The sequence below is a fragment of the Brassica rapa genome, chromosome A07 (assembly GCF_000309985.2).
Source record: "Brassica rapa cultivar Chiifu-401-42 chromosome A07, CAAS_Brap_v3.01, whole genome shotgun sequence".
NCBI lineage: Eukaryota > Viridiplantae > Streptophyta > Magnoliopsida > Brassicales > Brassicaceae > Brassica > Brassica rapa.
Genome location: NC_024801.2, coordinates 24677998 through 24699893, shown reverse-complemented (window position 1 = coordinate 24699893; position 21896 = coordinate 24677998). Strand labels below are relative to the sequence as shown.

Sequence of the window (21896 nt, the reverse complement as noted above, 5' to 3'; positions counted from 1 at the left end):
GATACCTTGTTATTATAAAAGAAAACACATTAGTATCATCCTAATTTCAGTTCCATAACATATAATCTAATGACATGTATGTATATATCATTTGTTTCATGTTTAAAGTTTTTGGTATACATATACAAAAGCATTTTAAGTTTTTTCCTAAATTAAAATATTATTTATCGTCTAACTAAACATCATTCAATCAATGATAAAGTAAATTCCTAATACAGAAGCATTTAATATTCTTTTGAGCGAAAACATCACTTTAGAGTTGAGTTGATGTAGAAGGATACATATATGTTTTTAAGGTTGCCATTTTGAGATGAATCAATGTATAATTTAACTTCCTCTTCTTTTTTTTTCTGTCATCTGATTATCGTTGATTATAGTAGTTAAAATATATGATTGAGATATTAAAATCGGTAGAATACATAAAAATCCTCATAGACTAAGCCCAAAGAGAAAGTAGAACGCCTAATAGAGCAGGACGCATACAAACAAAGACTAAAATTGAAACGAAACGAAACCAAACACAACAGTTTCTCACCTAAATCCATAAGCAATTTCATCAAATAAATAATAGAATTTGGACTTGCAAATTTTTTGCATGTACTATTACTCCAATTTGAAATCCCCTATAACTGAGGATCGTTTTAAACTCTAAAGTCAAGCGCCAGTGAAATTGAAACTTTGTCAACAGTCAATCGTGACACGCTTCCAAAGTCAAGCGCCGGTGAAATTGAAACCATCTCATTTCCAGCGACTAATCTTTGGTTGTAACTTTTCAAAAATCAAATCTAGAATTAGGACCTTATGATCATAAAAGTAATACCAAGAAATATACTCAGCCGCCAACATGCCAGCTGGAGAAGAAACTCAAGAAAGAGACATAATAATCGAATTGTTCCTTCATACAACAATTAAAATAAATACTCACCCAAAACAACTCCATCTCAAGACACAACTCAAACTAAGATAAGAAAGTAAAGTCTCAGATGGCTCAGAGCGGTTTGAACAGTACTGTGAAGTTATTAGGGACATGGGGAAGCCCTTTCGCTTTAAGGGCTCAAGTAGCTCTACATCTCAAGTCTGTAGAGTACGAGTACATGGAAGAAGTTCTGAACTCGAAGAGCGATCTTCTTCTTGAATCCAACCCAATCTACAAGAAAGTCCCTGTCTTAATCCACGGTGATGTCTCCGTCTGCGAGTCTCTCAACATCGTTCAGTACATCGACGAATCTTGGCCGTCAGATCCTTCCATCCTCCCCTCACATCCCAGTGATCGCGCCTTTGCTCGTTTCTGGGCTCACTTCGTCGACGGAAAGGTAACAAATAATTGAAGTGATATTAATTATTCTATTTTTTATATCAAACATCAATTATTTATTTGACTAACTAAATATTGGAAAAATTAGATAATAATGATGCAAGCAAATGTTTTAAGAATCTTTTAATAAATTTTAGTATTTTACATTCAACTAATCATTTATTTCTAAGACGCCGTTATGAAATAGTCTAAATATAATATCAGCATTAAACATGCGTGTATATTGACATGGACATGACAATAGTGCTTCGAAACGATCAATGAGGTGGCCGGAGCAAAAGATAACGATGTGAGAATGGCCATGGCGGGGAATTTGACAGATTGTCTAACGTCGCTTGAGGAAGCGTTTCAGAAAAGCAGCAAAGGCGGATACTTATTTGGAGGAGAAAACATTGGATTCCTCGACATCGCTTGTGGGGCTATGGTGGGTCCACTTTCTGTCGTCGAAGCGTTTTCAGGTGTAAAATTTTTGAATGAAGATACAACACCAGGCATGCTCCAGTGGGCTGAGAAGTTCAGGGCCCATGAAGCAGTGGAACCTTACTTGCCTACTGTCGCCGAGTTCCTTGAATTCGCCAAAAAGAAGTTCAATGTTCAGTGATGATTTGATCTCAATATGGTTATAAAAAGATGTGTTCCAATCTAGTTAGAAACCGGTAAAAACAATGATATATCAATTAGGAGTTTTGGGGATTTTGGTATGTTATCTTTTCTTTATGCTATGAGTTTTTGATTTTCATCTCTTATTCAAGAAAGCTGCTAATTAAGTTCTATGGTATTTAGTTCTTAAAGTTATTAAATGATATAATTTTCTCTTTTGTGTTGCATTAATTTGATTAAATTTGTCGATTCAAAAAGTTAATCTCAAGTGATTCAGAATCACTTGATTAACGACTTAGGTCTCTAAAGCTTACTTGAACTTGTAGATTGAGCAGAATTATCAAACTTTACGCTGCACAATATTGATATCAACACAAAAATAGTGACAATTTTTAATACCGATTTGATCAAAGAAAAATTTTCAACCCAACGAAACAGAGTTACTTGTGTATCTTAAAGAACAGATGCAACAATTCGCATGACATTACGTGATCAGTTATATGTGTGTGTGCAAACTCATCTTGTACACATGTTCAGGGGCGAAGGCAGTAAGGGACTTATGTGTGCCCATGCACCCATAGTTTTGTCAATATTTACAATTTTGCAGGTAAATTACATATCTTCCAGCTAGCTTAAATGGTTAAATTCTTATTGTGCACCCCTAGACAATGAAGGTTCGACATCACATATGTCATATTTTTTTCCATTATGAATTATGCACCCATTAAAAAAAACTCCTAGCTTCGCCCCTGAACAGGTAAATTACATATCTTCCAGCTAGCTTAAATGGTTAAATTCTTATTGTGCACCCCTAGACAATGAAGGTTCGACATCACATATGTCATATTTTTTTCCATTATGAATTATGCATCCATTATTTTTCTAGTTACGACAAAGATGATGATGAGAATTATGAAACAGATTTCAGTGATTGAGCAATTTTCCTCAAATCGTGATCATGTGGGTACAGGGTGGCAAATTGCAAATGATTTCCTTTAGAGTATGTGTTTCTAATTAAGAATTGAAGTGTATAAGAAAAAGAGAAGAAAAAGATACAATAGGAGAGGTCGCAGGCGGCTCGAAGAAAGAGAGGAGATCTCAAGGGCAAATCTATGATTCTTTGGAACTTTCCTTAAAGATCTAAGTCGCTGCTCCATTTTACCATTCCATTCTGAACTTTCCAATTTGCACTCTTTTCTGCATGCGCCCTCCAAGTGCTCCACAACCTATTCCATGTAATGATTTAAAAAAAAAAGACCAAAAAACTCAATGAAAACTTGAAAATACTTTAGAAAAAATATACACAATGTATCAAAAACACACTACACCACTAGAGCAGGAGAACAATATCACCGTTAAGAATGATTTGGATTGAATGAAACACATAATAAATTCCCATATGTTAAACAATGGATGTGCAACATTATAGAATTTTACGGAAAGAACTGATAATGCAACTATCTAGATAAATCAATGCTCTGAAAATTGTTTTAGGCCTTAGGCTCTCTAGAACCATAGCCATATTCTTATAACCCGCTTAGATAATTATAATATATTAATAATAAATAATAAAAATTTATAAATTATATCAATTAATATATTTATATATCTAATCTTATGAAAATAAATAATATGAATATTATTATTCATAATCTTGATATTTAACATATATATTATATATATTTATTATTATTTTAATTGATAAATGTCTAGACCGATTTACTAATAATTTTGGCGTACGATTAATCGTTCTGGACGCTAGGCGTTGAGATTAGCGCCTAACGCTTTCTCGAACACTGGCTAAATTGATCAATCGGCAAATGTTTATTTGAATTGACTATAAAATTGAAATAACCGAATAATACATATCTTTGTTATATTATCAAAACTTCAAATATGAGTAATTATTATTTTCCTTCAGACTCTTTTATCACACATATCCAAAAATAAATCCACATAGTCTTTTGCCTTCTTCACATCGATCTTTTTTTCTGCTCATTACACACAACAACAAAACGATAAAGATATAAGTAGATTTTAGCAAAAAAAAATATATATGCTCAATGAATATAAATATACATTTATATAAAATATACAATTATTGGAAAATTAAACTTACTCAGATCTTGAGAAAAAACACAATCGATTTCGATTTTTTTCCCAGTACATTCCCTAGTACATTTACCGAAACATCCAAATTTGTCTCGTGGTGGGCCAATGATACATATGTTAAAACACATCCTGAAACATAGCTGAAAACTTCTGTTTGTAACTTTCGACTCAACCATAAGGTTTCCTATCGTCAACATCATCACCATAAATAAAACCATTCTTTTCATCTCCATTGTTTTTAGAATACAAACTTTTTTTTCTCAGAAAGAGGATGGAGCAAATATATCTTTATAATGTTACATTATATAATATTTTTTACTCATATGTTTCATTATATAATATTTTTTTTATTAAAACAGAAATATTTTAATTAACGTAAGATTTAATCATATCTTATATTACATAAAATATCACTGGTAATTAATGAAAATACTAAAACTTCATAAAGATATTATCGAACAACATTATAGTACTAGATATGTTTCCAAAAACTCAATAATTAAATTTGAGTCTAAACAACATAAACATTGAATCAATTTTTTTAAATAAATTCTTGTTAATTTTCTTTCAAATAACTTAATAAATATTTCTTATTCAAATATAAACATTTTTGTGGATCTAAGATTTAGTCATATGGTATATTATATAACCTCTTTTATTAAAACATAAACATTTTAATAATCTCAATCTTTAGTCAAAAATATATTTTTTTCATACATATAGACTCAACTAAATAATAGAAAACGTTGAAAAATGTATAACTGTTTTTGTTGTGTGCAAGTTTAGATACTACAAAATAATTTCAGTTAATTTTAAATAAGTTAAATTAATAGATTATTTTATTTATATTTTCATAAATAAAAAAACTCCTTTTATCTAAAATTAAATAAGTTTTCATATTAAATTAAATCATGTATATAAATAAAATATTAGGTTAAATAAATTGACATCATATAATTTTTATAATTAAAAAATTATCAAAAATATATATCAAACATTTTATCAAATAAATTAAAAAATATTAAAATTTCATAAAAATATCAAACAGTTGTCATGTCTTTTCATTTAAATACTTAAAAATTGTTTTCTTTTCACATTAATCTATATATTGCAAACCAAAATCTCAAAAATTGTATTTACCAGTTTAGGAAAAGTATTAACAAACACTGACATTTTACTTTAGCTTTATATATTTATTCTGGATTACATTGTGTGAAATGTGAACAATAAAGTTTACATTACAAAAAATCTGCTAGTTTTACCTTTGCTGAGATTTAGTTAGTATGTCATTTATCACTTTGACCTGTTAAAAATTCATAATATATAACATAATCTCTTGTTCCCAGAAAAAAGTAACATAATCTCTATGTTTTGTTATATAATCTAAGTATCAAACTCTAGTAAAAATAAAAATAAAAATAAAAATAAAAATAAAAAGAAATTTGACTTTTAATGATATAATATAAAAACCATAAATTACAACTACTATTGTTAAAGGGAACAAGAGGCTTTGCTACTGACATCTGGACGAGAGACTATTGATGAACAGAACAGCCTGGAAAATTTTATTGACGATGTCATCATATTTAGCAATAATAATTTAACGAAGGAAACATAATAATCTCCTAACAAATCTACGCGGAGAACATTTAATACTATGAAATTGTAATATTTGGATAACAAATAATAAGAAACTAGCGTATATAAATGGAGAAAACATACGACCAAATTCAAAACAAAAAAAATCTCGCCGTGTCCTAAGCGAGGAAAAGAAATGGAGTTATTCACCAGAGGTTCCGCCATTAGATTACGCAGCTGTCACGAAAATTACCTCTTCGCCGTTGACGACGAAAAAGCCGTCCGTCAAAGCTCTGACGGAACGTCACGGCAATCGGTATGGACGGTGGAGATGGTGCCACGCAAGCCCAATTTCATCCGTCTCAAGAGCTGTTACGGCAAATACCTAACGGCGAGCGAGTCGTCGTTTTTTCTCGGTGTCACAGGCCATAAAGTCGTCCAAACGCCGCCGTTTCGTCAGGCGGAGCACGAGAGCAACTGGGAGCCGATCAGAGACGAGTTGCCGGTCAAACTCATGTCGTGGAACGGGACATATTTGCGCGGGAACGGTGGATCGCCGCCGTGGAAAAACTCCGTCACGCACGATCATGAGCCGCACGTGCATAAGAAATGGATCTCGTGGACCGTCGAGGTCGTTGAGAATCCTGAGAATGTTTCGTTCGCTGATGGCTTTTCGTCGCCGGCTTCGAGTTTTAACTCCGCGGTCAACGACGAGTCATCGGTTAAAGAATCACCGACATTTGGATCTTCCGAGTCCATCGGGTCGGATCCTGTCTCAGTTTCTTCTTCGAAGCTTATGTTTACTCCGTCAATGTCGGAGACATCAACCCCCAAACCAACAGAGGTTTGTAATAACATATTTTATATTTATAAAATTCATAATAATTCTTTTCATTGAATTTTTACTAATTTAAACGTAATACTTTGGTGATTGATTTATAATTTGATTTTGGAACAGAAAAAAGATTCGACGAAATTTGATGAATATTCATCAGCGATTGATATCTTTCGGATTGCGAAATCGGTGAGACTGCGAAGCAACGTACACGAGAAGTATTTAATTGCAGATGATAACGAGGAGAGTGTGGTAATGGGCCGGAACGGGTCATCGAAAGAGGCCCGATGGAGAGTTGAATTGGTACCCGGATCAGGTGTGATCCGGTTAAAGAGCTGCCACGGTGGATACTTGACTGCCTCTAACGAGAGGATGATGCTGCGAGCGACGGGGCATAAGGTGGTTCAGTCGAGGAGGACCGGAGATGGTGATCCGGCGGGAGAGTGGAAGCCGGTTACGGATGGGTCAAAGGTGAAGCTGAAGAGTCGAAACGGCGGGAATTTTCTGAGAGCCAATGGGGGAATGCCACCTTGGAGGAATTCGGTTACGCATGATATACCGAACCGGAGTGCTACGCAGGATTGTGTGGTTTGGGAAGTTGACGTGGTCGAGATTATGGAGCGTTCACATGAGACCGGTTAATCAATGGCCTTGAACTTGTCTAAAGTTTTACTTTAAACCCAAAAAGTTTAACTAATCGATTTAATTATCATTTTGTTTGCAACATCTTTAATATGTAGTTTCTTTGATAGAAGTTTATTGATTGGATTTATAATTGGATTTTTTTTTTTCATTTTTCTTTCGTTATTAGCAAAAACAAAGTCACAGACTCACAGCGGGTGGCTCAACACCAGCCTTTGAGATCAGCAGGTTTCTTGGCATATAAGAAATCTCGTTCTGATTTGTTTGTGGGATTATTAATTATCTTAAGAAGGATATCATATAGACATGAAGTTTTTTTTTTGGCTTAAATATATGGACATGATGTTCTATCCAAATATTATTACTTTCGTTCACAATCTCTATAATCAACTGACTAAATATCATCGTCAAATTCAACAAATGAGTTCCCATAAATCAATTGTAAATGATTAGTTGCCAGAGAAAAACAATTGTAAAAAATCTTTATCAAACTCGCGATTTCCACAAATGAGTTATTATATCACGAATCTAACTATATTTTTTTTTTACAAGAAGTCTCTTTTTTGCATTAATCATGTCTTAAGCAATTAGCACAAACCTTGTCACTCAATTAAACTTGTTTAATGTTCACCTAAACAATATGGGCTTTTAATGATCACCTAAACAATATGGGTTCTTATACTTACAGTTTTATGCAGACCCTAATCAAAAAGGTCCTAAAACACTTCACATTTTCCTAAAATCGATATCAGATTTTAGAAGTTTTAAATAAAAACCAACAATGACTGGACTCAAAGACGATTAGTTAGTTAGTTATAAAGTGGGCTCAAAATCAGCTTACACAGCCCATAATAGCAATCATACACCGCGTCTCATACATACGTGTCAATGAATTTTGAATTTAAACAACGAAATCTTTTGTTCTTCAAATTTTTATTTCGTTTAGTTAAAGTTAAACCATAGTGGATTGAGTGATACACGCTGATCCAACGATTTTTAACTCTTTCAAAAATAGTTTGTTTTGGTAACTCTTTCAAAAATAGTTGGTCAATTTTGGTTCATTCAAATTAAGGTGTTTATGAATTTGCATAGCATCTTGATTTGTATGCGTATACATACAAATTCATTTTTCGTAGAGGCAGGCAAATCATTTTGAAACATTCCGATTTGATATTGCCTTCACATTTTCTTGGTTAATCTTGGACCGATGCCTGTCCAGCGAACCTAAGTAAGGATCAGATTCTTAATTCAGAGCAAAACCAACATATGAAACTCAAAAGTATATCAAATTTCAAAGCGGCACAAACCAGTTTGTCCGGTCGATGACAAACTATATGCGTAAACAATAAGAGTAACGTATCACAGACGCGAGAAAATGTAACAAGTTGGTCTTACTTATGATCTGTCATTGGGACATGCCTTAAGATAAGCCTTAAGAGAGTCCCACACTCGTCAATCTCACCTCTTGTTATTTCTTAAGGGCAACATATCCCAATAAAAAAAAAGAAAATCATATCCTAAGTCCCAACCATATATTATATATTATAGGGAAATTGCACCCTATAACCATAAAAAAAACACAAACCCACTATCTAACCAAAAACACTCCTTCTCTCCTTATTTCTCTTCCTATCTCTCTCTAACCTCTCACTAAAAATCTAATTACTCTTTTTTTTTTGGTTATTTGGCAAATAAGCCCTATATTATATACATTTATGCATATTTTTTGTCTTTACTCGGCTTGTAATAATACAGCTATAATATTAATTTTTTTTTTTTTTTGAAAATAGCTATAATATTAATTTACTCGAGTAGATTACAAACGTCTCTTTTTCGTTTGCCTATGTTCACATAGTGTGCTAGCCATTCAAATCTAATCGTAAGATGCCTTAATAAATACTCATTAGATGATAACATGAGCCATGCAGAGTGTAAGTTTTTTATATTAATGTTCATTCATTATAAAAATCAGATAGGCAATATCGATTGTAAAGCGACGAAAGGAGATTATGTTTTCTGCTCTTAATTTGTTTTCTATCGATTCAGATTTCATTTTCTACTTCTATAAAATTATAATCGCGTTTTCGTTTTTGTTTTACTAATCTGAGTTTTATTTCTTTTTTAACTTCTTCTGTGAATTCGGTGAATTACGTTAATTTAAAAAGATTGACATCTGTAAAAGTTAGTTCCACTCCAGATACATATCTAAGAATCAAAATTTTGAAGAAAATAACCGGCAAACTCTATTCACATGTAAGTGTTTAAATATGATAAATCAAGTGTTATAGAATATAAATGCGGACTCAAAATATAAACAAAAAGTACGTATTTTATTAACCTACGTTTTTGAGATTTAGTTATTTAAGAGTATATCGATAAAAAAATATTTTACCTTGCTAGTATATGTAAACTATGTATAAAGTAATAAATGTTTGATTTATTAAATGATAAATCATAAAATTTATTATAAATAGTTCAAATCTCTCATTCTTACAATTATAATAGCCAGATAGGATATTATAGAAAAACAAATATTAGACGAATGATCAAATTTCTCATTTTTCGAACAAACTCAAAATAATGTGAATATGATCTTATCATTGATATTTTATTAAAAGCTTTATAGAAATAAAAATCAAAACTAAAAAATTTAAAATGAAATAATATATATATATAGTGCTTTTAATATTAAAAATATTTCAAGGTAGATATAGCAGGATGCTGACGTGGAAGTAACAAATATGGTGAAAGTAACAAACGTGGATATGTAATTATAGATATAGCACGACTTTTCCATGCCTAGTCGTTAAAATCGTTTCATCACATGACTATTCAATATTCAACTAATTATTTTTGCTAAGGATATTAAACTGAATTTTAAAAGACTAAGACCATCTTTAACCCTATTACCCCTAATGGGTTTCTTAGTAACTTTTAATTAATAAAATTAATCAAATAACTTTAGTTAAGAAACTCCTATTTTAGTCGGTTTATTGGGAGTTTCTTAACTAGAGGTTCTTAAAAAAAATATTAAATATTTTTTTCAATATAAAATTTATTTATTAAATAAAATATATTAAAAATAACATTTAAAACATAAATAAAAAAATTAAAATTAAAATTAGTACAATAATCAAAAATAATTTAAAAAAACATCCGAGCTTGGTAGTTGTCTCAGTCACGTCCAAATCGATTCCGTAAATGTTCAACCAAATCGGCTTTAAGTTGTTGATGGGTATGTGGATCACAAATTGCAGTTCGAACACCCATCATATTGGCGATATTTGTAGGCATTTCTGAAGAAAAATCGAGATCGACATGTGAAGTTCTGGTGTTTTTTCCTTGTTGAAACTCTGAAACATTAAAATGAGTATATCCATCTCGTTCGTGGATCGGTGGTGGAGGCTCCGTCGGAGAGTTTCGATCGATCAACGGTTCGCTTCTCTTTCGCACGACTGAGAACACGAGAGAGAGAGAGGAGAGAGAGGAGAGAAGAAATTATAAAAAAAAAATACAGAACCATATACTTTAGCCTAACTGCTGACACGTGCCTCATATAACCGATCATATAGTCGGTCACAAAAGTCCCCTCTTTAGGATCGATAACAGCATATTTAATTTGTTTTTATTTATTTAATTGAGTCATTTTATGTATAATTCCACTAAGGACCGCCCGTTAAAGATGGTCTAAGGTCCACATCATTGTGTGCCGCTTTGGACTTGGTCTCCATTAGTAAATAGTCATTAAATACACACCGAACAATGCATTCACTTCACAATTTGTTTTATGAAACAAATCTTGCTTAAGTTCCAACAAGAAGTAGTAATAACATAGTATCAGCAAATGGAGTTTTTCCATAACGCTAAAGCCGTTAGGATGCGTAACGTCCACGAGAAGTATCTTATGGCGGACGAGGACGAGGAGACGGTGGCTCAAGAAAGGAATGGTTCCGACAAGAGAGCTCGATGGATCGTCGAACCAGTTCGTGGTTCCTTTGAAGTGATCCGTTTGAGGAGTTGCTACGGTAGCTATCTCACCGCATCGAAAGAGCGGTTCTTGCTCGGTGCCACGGGGCGTAAAGTGGTTTTGTCGAAACCGAGTGGACTTGACTCGTCCGTAGAGTGGGAGCCGGTGAAAGAAGGGTCAAAAGTAAAGCTCAAGACTAGACACGGTCGCTTCCTCCGAGGCAATGGTGGGCTTCCTCCGTGGCGTAACTCAGTCACTCATGGCTCTCATCATAGTTCGGACTCGTTCTTGTGGGATGTTGATGTCGTGGAGATCTTGGTTGAAATGACGTCTCCGGCTCCAGCTCCGATATTACTACTCCGCAACATATGAGGCTGTCGAAGACCTCCGATGTCTAAGACCACTTCAGGAAAATCGGAGGAAGGGGTTGGTATTGTTATTTAGGACTAGACAACTTATCTACCCGAATTGTTATTTGTTTTCAGTCAGAAGTTGAAAAAATAAAAATAATAACGAGACTGATCAGATATCCACCAATAATTGATAATATTTCGAATATCTCCAAACTTATTTTGCCCAATATTTATATTCAGATAAATATTCAGATAATGTGCCCAATATTTATTTACTATATATATAAATATATATTAACTAAATACTGTATGAAGTTTCAACACATTTTCTTGATTTGTGTTGACTAGTTGGCTAACTCGCCGCCGAAATCTGAAGGGTGGAACAGTTGATGCAGACGCTGAGGGAAGAGACTAGCATGGATATTGTTGTTGCGTGTACAGACGCAATCCCATAAACGGCATGCTGTGTGTGTCATGCAAAAGTGGTCAAAGTATTAGCTCAAATTGAGATATGGTGTTGACCAAAAGGTTAAAGATTGGTCCTCGGTTCCATTAGATAAGGGTGTTAGATATAAAATATATTGATATATTATTATTGTGGGTGCTAATCTTTCATTTTATTGTACATAATATACTTCTTGCAAACGAATCATTTAAGTATATATATGAACATTCGCTGGGAAAAGTGTCAATTTCGACCCCAACAATTTTGATCGTACCAAATACGATCTGAACAATTGATTGGTGCCAAATACGACCTCAACTCAATTATAATTAAAAAAAATATATGAACTTCTTAAAACGTACATAAATCTATATTGACTCTAACAAAAATTAGTCAACCGTTAACAAAATAAACGACGTCGTTTTGATATACAAAGAAAAATGTCAATTTCGACCCCAACAATTTCAGTTGTGCCAAATAAGACTCGAACAAATAGTAAGTGCCAAAAACGACATCAGCTCAATTATAATTAAAAAAAAAACTATTCAAACTTTTTAAAATGTGCATAAATCTACATTGATTCTAACAGAAGTTAATCAACAACTAACAAGATTAGATGAAGTCTTTTATATATATATATATATATATATATAATTTTTTTCAAAAAAATGTTTATTTCGAAACTTAAATCCGTATCGGGATATCCTTTTAAAGAGACACTAACAACTAAACTAAAATAACTTTTTAAAATATTATTGCCGTAAGACGGCTCAGATCCACTACCAAGCTGACGGATCATGTTTGCTCGAGATGGAAAGGATCTCTTGAATGGGCTTGGCCCATTATTGCAGATCTGTCCAGCAGTATTCTAATTCACCAACACCCATTTTATGGGAAACTCAACTCTTTGACACAGCCTATTGTGGGTTTGTTAGTTTTGGCTAGATCCTACAGATTTCCAGTGGGTTCACCGGAGTCTCTAGAAAGGAGCACATAGTTTTGAGTAGAGTTGCTCTTTTACTGTGAGCATAAGGTGAAAGGAAGAGTTGTTTTTTTTATTTTTGGCTCAACATGAACTATTTCATTCACAGATAAATTGGTACAAAAATTTTGACCACATCAATTTTACCACACATACAACAATACATCTTACCAACACCCTGAAACACTCATTAGGTGATCTCTCACTTGGATCTAGCGCAAGCTAAAGTACATTAGCTATGTTCTTTTGCCGGATGCATCGTCATAGCGAGCGTCTAAAATTTAACAAACAAAACAGAAAACTGTAGACGCAGCGTCAATTTATACTTCCCGCCAGCGACGGTAGCTAATGATCTTTCCCCTGTTTCTTTGCCGCTGTAAAATTCAGCGTCTCCCATACATATCTTGACGTGTGGTTTGCGTCAATTAGTGTTATCTTTTGACTCTCTATTTTAAATTATTGATGACCTGTCAGTTTAAATTCTTTGATGTTTTGGTGTCGCCGGTCGCCGATGCCGTGTCCCACAAAAAAACAGGAGTATTGTTGCATTTTTCACCACTGTGAAAACGAGTTCATCCCAAGACTCGGAATGAACCATCTCTTATACCATCTAATTCTACCACTAAAAAGAGATTACAAAGCTAGTTCTAGACTTTCGTTACATCTTAATCTGAGAAATCTAATTTAAAACATAGCGTTTAAACCGTAAGATATGAGTGATAATGAGGAACAACTGCAACATCACCGGAGGTGCATTTCCTCAGACAAAGATACCGAGGGAAGAAACATGAGCTTTGAATCTTGCAGAGGAATGGGAAGAAACATGAGCTTTGATACCGAAGGAAGAGTTGGCTTTTATAACCTCAGATATTCTTGTTGTGGACCTAGTGGCCTTAAACGGTCACCAATTTGTACACTATAATCAACTAACTAAATATCATTGTGAATATTCACCAAATGAGTTCCCATAAATCGATTTTAAATGACTAGTTGCCAGAGAAAAAACAATTGTAAATTTTTTTATCAAAACTTGGGATTTCCACAAATGAGTGTTATTATATCACGAAATCGATTTTGTCCACAGACCATCAGATATAAATAAATATTATATATATTTGAACAAAATTCTGTCAAAGATATAACAGCATAAAATACAAAGGAAAATGTGGAGAGTATTTTAGGACCTTTTTGATTATGTCTGCATAAAACTGTTAAGTATAAAAACCCATATTGTTTAGCTGATCTTTAAACAAGTTTAATTGAGTGACAAGGGCTTGTGCTAATTGCTTAAGACATGAATAATACAAAAAGGAACAAAAAAAAGAGAGTTCTTGTCAAAAAAATATATATATTTAGTTCTATAGTTCTATAGTTATGAACTGGGCTCAAAATCAGTTCACCCAGCCCTCATGAGCAACCATACACCACATACATACGTGTCAATGATATTTTTAATAAACAACGAAATCTTTTTTTTTTAAACGAAATAATTCATTCCGATGGAAATAAAATTTTGAGCCGATTCGAACAAAATTACTCAATAATTAGTTCAGACAGAATTATCCAATTACCAGGACAGAATTACCCAATTACAAAATTACCACTAACGAGTTACACAATTACCCAACGAAATCTTTTGTTCAACTTAAATTTTTATTTCGATTTGTTAAATCATAGTGGAGTGAGGGATACACGGCAAGCATTTTGATTTGTATCCTACGTGCGAAAGATTAACATAAGAATTCATTTTTCTAGAGGCACGCAAATCATTTTGAAACATTCCGATTTGATTGCGTTTCTATTTTATTGGTTAATCGTGGACCGATGCCTGAACATGGAACCTAAATAAGGATCAGATTCTAAATTCAGAACAAAAGTAGATCAGATATCAAAGCGGATTTGGGACAAACCAGCTTGTCTGTAACTCTTATTGTTTAAGGTGGTGTATCTTGTAAGACAATCTCAGTTTCTACTAATCTAATCCAATTTGCGGAAGAAAAAAAATCTCACACCTCATCAATCTCACCTTTAGCTATTTCTTAAGGGCCAACATATCCAATAAAATAAATAAAGCATATCCCTAGTCTCAACCATTTATTATATACATTATTATGAATATTTTTGATATTGATACCTTGTAAATAGTACTCCTTTCTGCCGATTACACAAGTTGTAACCGGGAAGAATGGGAAACACGTAAGGTAAAAGGATATGTAATTGTAGATATACAAATATGCTGACGTGAAGTAACAGATATAGTCAAAGTGGAAACTTGTCAAATAAGCACGATTTTTCTACACCTAGTTGTTACGAATGAAAGAGCAATTTCCCTACAAAAACTATCATCAATATTATTAAAATTAAAGTATCTTTTAAAATAACATTTACTTCTTCATAATAATTATAAATGTGTCACTGGCTTAATAATTATTAATTAATTTAGTATAAATCATTTATTTTGTTATATTATATTCTGACCAATTTACCATTATTTTCTAATCAAGCTTACCATAATTATTTAACTGGAATTTTTTCTATTAAATTTTACAGTAAAATTGAATAGATTTATTTAAATGTGACATACATATTTTAAACAAAAAAAAAAGATTACAATACCCTAAGTTAGTTACCATTTTCAAAATTATAAGTAATCAAAAATACCATAACATTTAGATTTAGGATTTAGTGATTATTTGTTTAAGGTCTAGTATTTAAGAGTTGGGATTAGGTTTATAAACTTTTATAAATATTTTATACATTATTATAAAAATATAATTATTTTATAGATTATTTTTAAAAACATCTATAAATTATTTAAGAGAATTAATTTAATATTTTAATCACAAATTTAAGGTATTTATGAAAATAGTTATCATATAAGGGTAAAGTTGTAAAGTGATATCAAACTTGTGGTAAATTTGAAATATCTCCCTTTCAATATTATATATTCATGTATATTATTATTTCATTTCACATACAAAATAAAACTATTCATATTTTATTAAAAATGTAAATTTATTTTTAAAATATATGTTAAATAATTTTAAGATTACTATTATTCACACATATATATATTTGAATGATAAGAATGCAATTGTTAAATTTTAATTAATATTTTCGACAAAAATAAACATAGAAAAAAATTATTTGGCTTATAAAAAAAATTAGAGACATATCCGTATATTTTATTAAAACATGAATGGATTTTATTTGACACAAAATATTTTATTCTAGAAAGATAGATTTATTAATATACATAAATATACTAATTGGTGTTTTAATTTTTAAAGAAATACACAGAAAATGATTAATGTAATTAAAAATTACTAATTTACGAATATGTTATATAACATATCATTTTGTTTGGTTTAGTATCCAACCACAATATGAACAACCAACAAATTACCGACAATTAAAAATCTCGATCTATCATAAACTTTATATACTATAAATCGAAAATAAACACCATATGGATGTATGTCTGTACAACTATTAAAATAAACACATATGTGCACGGATCAAGCTCTAGTATAATATTGAATATCTTCCAAACTATGACCGCGTCTTATATATTTTTAAATTTTAAGTTCAAAAACTGTATCCCTACGTATTGAAAGTTCAAAACTCCAACTCTCAAAAATGAAGTTTCAAACTCCAAAGCCCATAAACCTTAATTACATTGGTTTAAAGATAGTTTAATGTTTTTTAATCACACCATAAATCTTACTCTCTCCGTTTTTGAATAAGTGTCACTTTGAAAGTAACGCAAATATATGTAGATTGTTATTTAATTATATTTTCTGACCAATAACATTTAGAATAAATAAAATTATTTATAAAATTATTGCAGTTTGCAATTAATTTTCAGCTGAAAGTAAATATAATTTGCATTGGAATTGTAAAATGACATTTTTTGTGTAACAAGAAAAAAAACTAGAATCACACTTATTATAAAATAGAGGGAGTATAAATTATTGTTCGAAGCGGTGAGGCTTTGGCCTTGTATCGAGTGGTGTAATCTCAATACTCCGATGATTAAATGAAGTTGTGTTTCAAAAAAAAATCATCTTCAAATCAATGTAGTTAAAGTTTATAGGTTTTAGAGTTTCGACTTCGAGCTTTAATTTTGGAGAGTTTGGAATTTTGAATTTTCATTCTCCATGAATACAGATTTCCAACTTTAAATTCGTAGGTATTTAGAATGTAATTATAATTTAGAAAACATATGACTATTTAGGTATTTAGTTTACGCGGAAAGAAATAGTTTGTATACTCTTTTTCATCACATGACTATTCAATATTCGACTAATTATTTTGGTAAGAATATTAAACTAATTTTTAAAAGACTGAAAAGGTCCACATCATTGTGTATCGCTTTGGAATTGGTCTCCATTAATACATAGTTATTAACTAGTACACACCAAACAATGCATTCACTTCACAATTCGTTTTATACTTTTATGAAACAAATTTTGCGTAAGTTCCAACAAGAAGAAAATAGTAATAACATAGTATCAGCAAATGGAGTTTTTCCATAAAGCTAAAGCCGTTAGGATGCGTAACATACACGAGAAGTATCTAATGGCGGAAGAGGACGTGGAGTCGGTGACTCAAGAAAGGAATGGTTCCGATAAAAGAGCTCGATGGACCGTCGAACCTGTTCGTGGTTCCTTTGAAGCGATCCGTTTGAAGAGTTGCTACGGTAGCTACCTCACCGCTTCGAACGAGCGGTTTTTGCTCGGTGCCACGGGTCGTAAGGTGGTATTGTCGAAGCTGAGTGGAATTGACTCATCCGTAGAGTGGGAGCCGGTGAGAGAAGGATCAAAAGTAAAGCTCAAGACTAGACACGGTCACTTCCTCCGAGGCAATGGTGGACTTCCTCCGTGGCGTGACTCAGTCACTCATGACTCTCGTCGTAGCTCGGACTCGTTCTTGTGGGATGTTGATGTTGTCGAAACTACGTCTCTGGCTCTAGTTCCGGTTGCAACTCCTCCGCTACATAGGAGGCAGTCAAGTCCTCCGATGTCTAGGACCTCTTCAGAAAATTCTGAGCAAGAGGTTGGTATTGTAATTTAGGACACGACAAATATCTATCGAGCGAATTATTATATTGTTCTAACGAGATGGATCACAAGTTGACCGAAAAAAAAATAACTCAAGAGATTAGATATCCGCCAATAATCGATGATATGCCAAATATTCAAACTTATTTTAGACGAAGCGGACCACAAACTTGTACTCCGATCTTTTAATTTTGGTGCCCAATAATTGATTTACTATATAAAGTAGGTCTGGGCATTACGGTATGGATTCGATTTGGTTCGGGTATTTTGAGTATTGGTTAATTTAAATAAAGAACTAGAAGATCCTTACTATCTGATATATTTTTGGTTTGGTAGTTTTGGATTTGATTTGGTTCGTGTAGTAAAAGTAAGAATAAAAAATACCTAGAAAAATTTTGGTTCTCATTTGATACATATTCAGTTATTTCAGGTAGTTCGATTAATTCACTATTTATCGGATATTTTGGATGAAATATTGAGTATTTTGGATAAAATATCAGATATTTTTGATAAATATCAAATAATTAAGATGATTCAGATAAATTATTTTGGATATTACTATCATGACATTTTTAGATATTTTCAGATAGTTCAGATATTCTATAATTATTCAAATTTTTTGGATGCTTTTAATAGATTTTTAATTATATATATATATATATAGTTATATGTAAATATAATTAATATTTTTATATATTTTGATGTCCGTTCAGATCTCGGTTTAGTTATTTTAGATGTAAAAATATAAAAATATTTGGATATTTGAGGGTTGTTTGGTTCCGGCTCGTGTGTTTAGTTCTGGGTTTTTTGCGCACGTCTAATATAAAGTCTCAAGATATTGTGTTGACTAGTTAACTAACTCGCCGCCGAAATCTGAAGGGTGGAACCGTGTTCGCAGGCACTAAGGGAAGAGACTAGCATTGGACATGGATGATGCTGTTGTGTGTATATGCAATCCCTTAAACGATAAGCTGTTTCTTCTTCGTATGCAGTTTCCGCCAAATAGCAAAACAATGCATGTCGTTTTAGTAGCTTCATTTACTTCTTAAATGGTATGCTGTGTGTGTTTTGAAATAGTGATCGATGTATTAGCACAAGTTTGGGATATGGTGTTGACAGAAGGTATGATTGGTCCTCGGTTCCGTTATATAAGAGTGTAAACTATGCAGTATATAAATAGATTATTATTGTGGGTACTAATCTTGCAATTTATTGTACATCATTTATTTTGTAAACATATCATTTAAGTTTTACTAGATTTTCACCCGCATAACCGTGCAGGTATATATTTTCACATTTATATATATAGATATTTGTTTTACATAATTATTATATATTTTTAATATTATTCACATATTTAAATGTTTCTATAATTATGCCAAATATAATAATTTTATAGTTTTCATGCTGTAAATTAAAATCATCACATATATATGTTACTTATTATATATTTGTCTTATTGAATGTGCGTTTGATTACTAAACTAAATTTTTTAATGCACGAAACAACATATATGAAAACAATTTTGTATTTAATTTATTATAATCATGATCCGTAATTCAAATCGCTAGATTTTTTTAGTAATTTTTTAATGTTTATTAATTTTATATAATAAATTACTGTATATTAAAAAGTTTAAGATAAGTTAAAATTTTATACATGTATTATATAGTTTACTAATATTAACCCGTTCTACCAACATATTATATTTTAGCATAAATATTTTATATTTATGAAAATAAAATATGTTAACTTATCAATTTAAAATAATTTTATCATATTTTATTCAATATTATTTTAAAATGATAGATATTATTATAAAACTGATAAAATATGATATAATTTTATTCTTTTAGTAACATTTCATTACTAATTATAAAATTAGTTGAAAATATTTATATTCAATTTATGACAATTAAGATCTTATTATAATCTTTTTCAAGAGATTTGTTAGAATTTTAATTTTTTTTTTTTAAATTAAAAGATATAAAAGATATTATGATTAAAGTAGTTAAAAATATTATGTATATTAGCATTAGTGATATACATTTAATATAAAATTTAAATGATGGTCCAAATAAAAATATCACTCATAAAAAAATCATGATTTTTCTTTTATTAGAAAATAAATTTGAAAAAATTAAAATAAAAATAAATATTTATTTCTAACAAAATCTTTAAAAATTATTAGTAAATGTATTTGTGAAATTCATTAATTTCATTATATTTAAATTTTCATTTATAAACCAAAACTATATTTAATTTTAATTTCTAATTATATTTTATGATAATTTAAATTAAAACTAACTAATTTGTGAAAGTAAATTTAAAAAGATTCTAAGAAGATTTTAAAAAGATTTTGTTAGAACATTTTAAATATATTCATTTGTATTTCAAATAAAATGATAAAGATATTAAAAGATATAATAATGAACTTATGTAAAATATGATATTTTTTAGTAATGGTCCAAACAAAAAAAATCACACATGAAAAGAAGTCATGACTTCTGTTTTAATATATAAAATATGTGAACATTTGCCATCAAGAATGATGTTTGTTACTAGAAGATTTTTTAAATCAATTATTAAAGACTTAAAAATGCTCAAGCATAATTGCGCAAGTCTTCACCAACTCTTCTACTACTTTGTTCTTTTTTTCCTATACTAAATTGTTTTTCTATCAAACGCTTGTCGAAGAATCTTTTTCTTTAGGTTCAACTTTCATTAACCAAATTGTGAATACAAAGATTTTAACCTCATTGAGATTTAAATTCCACGTACAACGCCGAGATATAGTATCACCGAGGAATACTTAGAAAGATAATACGCTACCCAATCGAGACGATGTTGTATTTTTCACCACAACGAGACGAATTCACCTCACGATCTAATATGAACCGACTCTTGAACCACCTAAATTCTACCACTAAAACAAGATTACAAAACAATTCCTATGCCAATGAGATATCCTAATTAAGAGGAATGTGAAGAGCCCGAGCCGTAGGAACCAAAAGAATTGAATGTAGTGCCTGACCATCCGCATTAACACCGTAATGGTGCATACTCCCAACTAGAGGATCCTGAATGACAAGGAATAAACACACTTTGGAACCTTGTCGGGGCTAACGTCTCAGCAACAACCAAAACAGCGACCGAACAAGCCCAAAAGTTGGGCCGAGACTTCTAAACACCCACAATCCAGCACCTCCCATAAGAAGAAGAAGAAGAAGAAGCAAATCTGTCGGGTTTGACACTTCAACGGCACCGCAAATGGTTTACTTCAAAACATGTAGTCACCAAGTCCCGATCTTTCCCGATGACCAGTCGAAGAAAAGTACGGTCTTGACACGCCCTGTATCCGAGAACCGAAAGCCAGCTTCTGTTTTGAACGCCTTCACGCTGGTAACATAACTGCGCTTGTCCAAACTGAATCTCCTTCCATCCTACGATTGGTGTGGCCATAGATGACCTAACACAATTGTGGGTGTCTCAAGAAACACATGAAATCGGAGCTAAAAAAAAAGTTGAGGTGCTAAGTTTGAGTCTTAGCAGTTTCGGGAAAGGGATTAAACAACTGGTATGAAATTAATTATGTACTTACGGCCAAAACTTCTTGATTTAAAAAAAAAAATATATATATATATATATATATATAACAAGAAGAGATCTAAGAACATCAGCAATGATGTGCTCTCACACATGCTCTCAAAAAATAATATCTACCACTAGAATGATGACACATTTAGAACATATGTTTAGAGCATGTTCTTGGGAGAGAAAACTTCTTAATTCTCTCTCTTAATTATATTTATTTTTATTAAGAGAGCATGTGTGAGAGCACGCCGTTGCTGATGCTCTAAGAGCTTGATTAATGGAGGGTTTTTAAGATAGGGTTCTTAGTAGAATATAAGAACCGTCTCTTAACTTTTAACTATAAGAGCTCAGAACTGGCTCTTAGACCATCTCCAATGGTTAAACTCCATCAGGGTTCTAATGTTTAATTT

The 21896-nt window shown here is 31.6% G+C and overlaps 3 protein-coding genes and 1 non-coding gene across 5 annotated transcripts; all 4 read left to right on the top strand.

The window, feature by feature from the left end:
* Window positions 1–138: 138 nt before the first annotated feature.
* LOC103831537 (glutathione S-transferase U12) lies at window positions 139–2130 on the top strand. The gene is made up of 2 exons (XM_009107418.3): window positions 139–1313; window positions 1560–2130. The coding sequence occupies exons 1-2, from the start codon at window positions 984–986 to the stop codon at window positions 1914–1916; spliced, it is 687 nt and encodes a 228-aa protein (XP_009105666.1). The 5' UTR covers window positions 139–983; the 3' UTR covers window positions 1917–2130.
* Window positions 2131–4310: 2180 nt separating this feature from the next.
* LOC103831536 lies at window positions 4311–7233 on the top strand. Its single transcript, XM_009107417.3, has 2 exons — window positions 4311–6449; window positions 6564–7233. The coding sequence occupies exons 1-2, from the start codon at window positions 5802–5804 to the stop codon at window positions 7080–7082; spliced, it is 1167 nt and encodes a 388-aa protein (XP_009105665.1). The 5' UTR covers window positions 4311–5801; the 3' UTR covers window positions 7083–7233.
* A 1434-nt stretch (window positions 7234–8667) lies between these two features.
* On the top strand, window positions 8668–12087 carry LOC103831530. 2 transcript variants are annotated; one of them, XR_004449027.1, is made up of 2 exons: window positions 8867–11475; window positions 11751–12087. XR_004449027.1 is itself a non-coding variant. In XM_033274383.1 (1 exon), exon 1 carries the CDS (start codon window positions 10927–10929, stop codon window positions 11419–11421), a length of 495 nt encoding a protein of 164 aa, XP_033130274.1. In that variant the 5' UTR covers window positions 8668–10926; the 3' UTR covers window positions 11422–11615. The 2 variants fall into 2 exon arrangements, 1 of the variants encoding a protein (XP_033130274.1); XM_033274383.1 differs by lacking the exon at window positions 11751–12087 and having other exon boundaries at window positions 8668–11615.
* Window positions 12088–14178: 2091 nt separating this feature from the next.
* On the top strand, window positions 14179–21548 carry LOC103831532. The gene is made up of 3 exons (XR_004449030.1): window positions 14179–17887; window positions 18744–19145; window positions 20418–21548. It is a non-coding gene; the product is annotated as an uncharacterized LOC103831532 (transcript).
* Window positions 21549–21896: the final 348 nt, after the last annotated feature.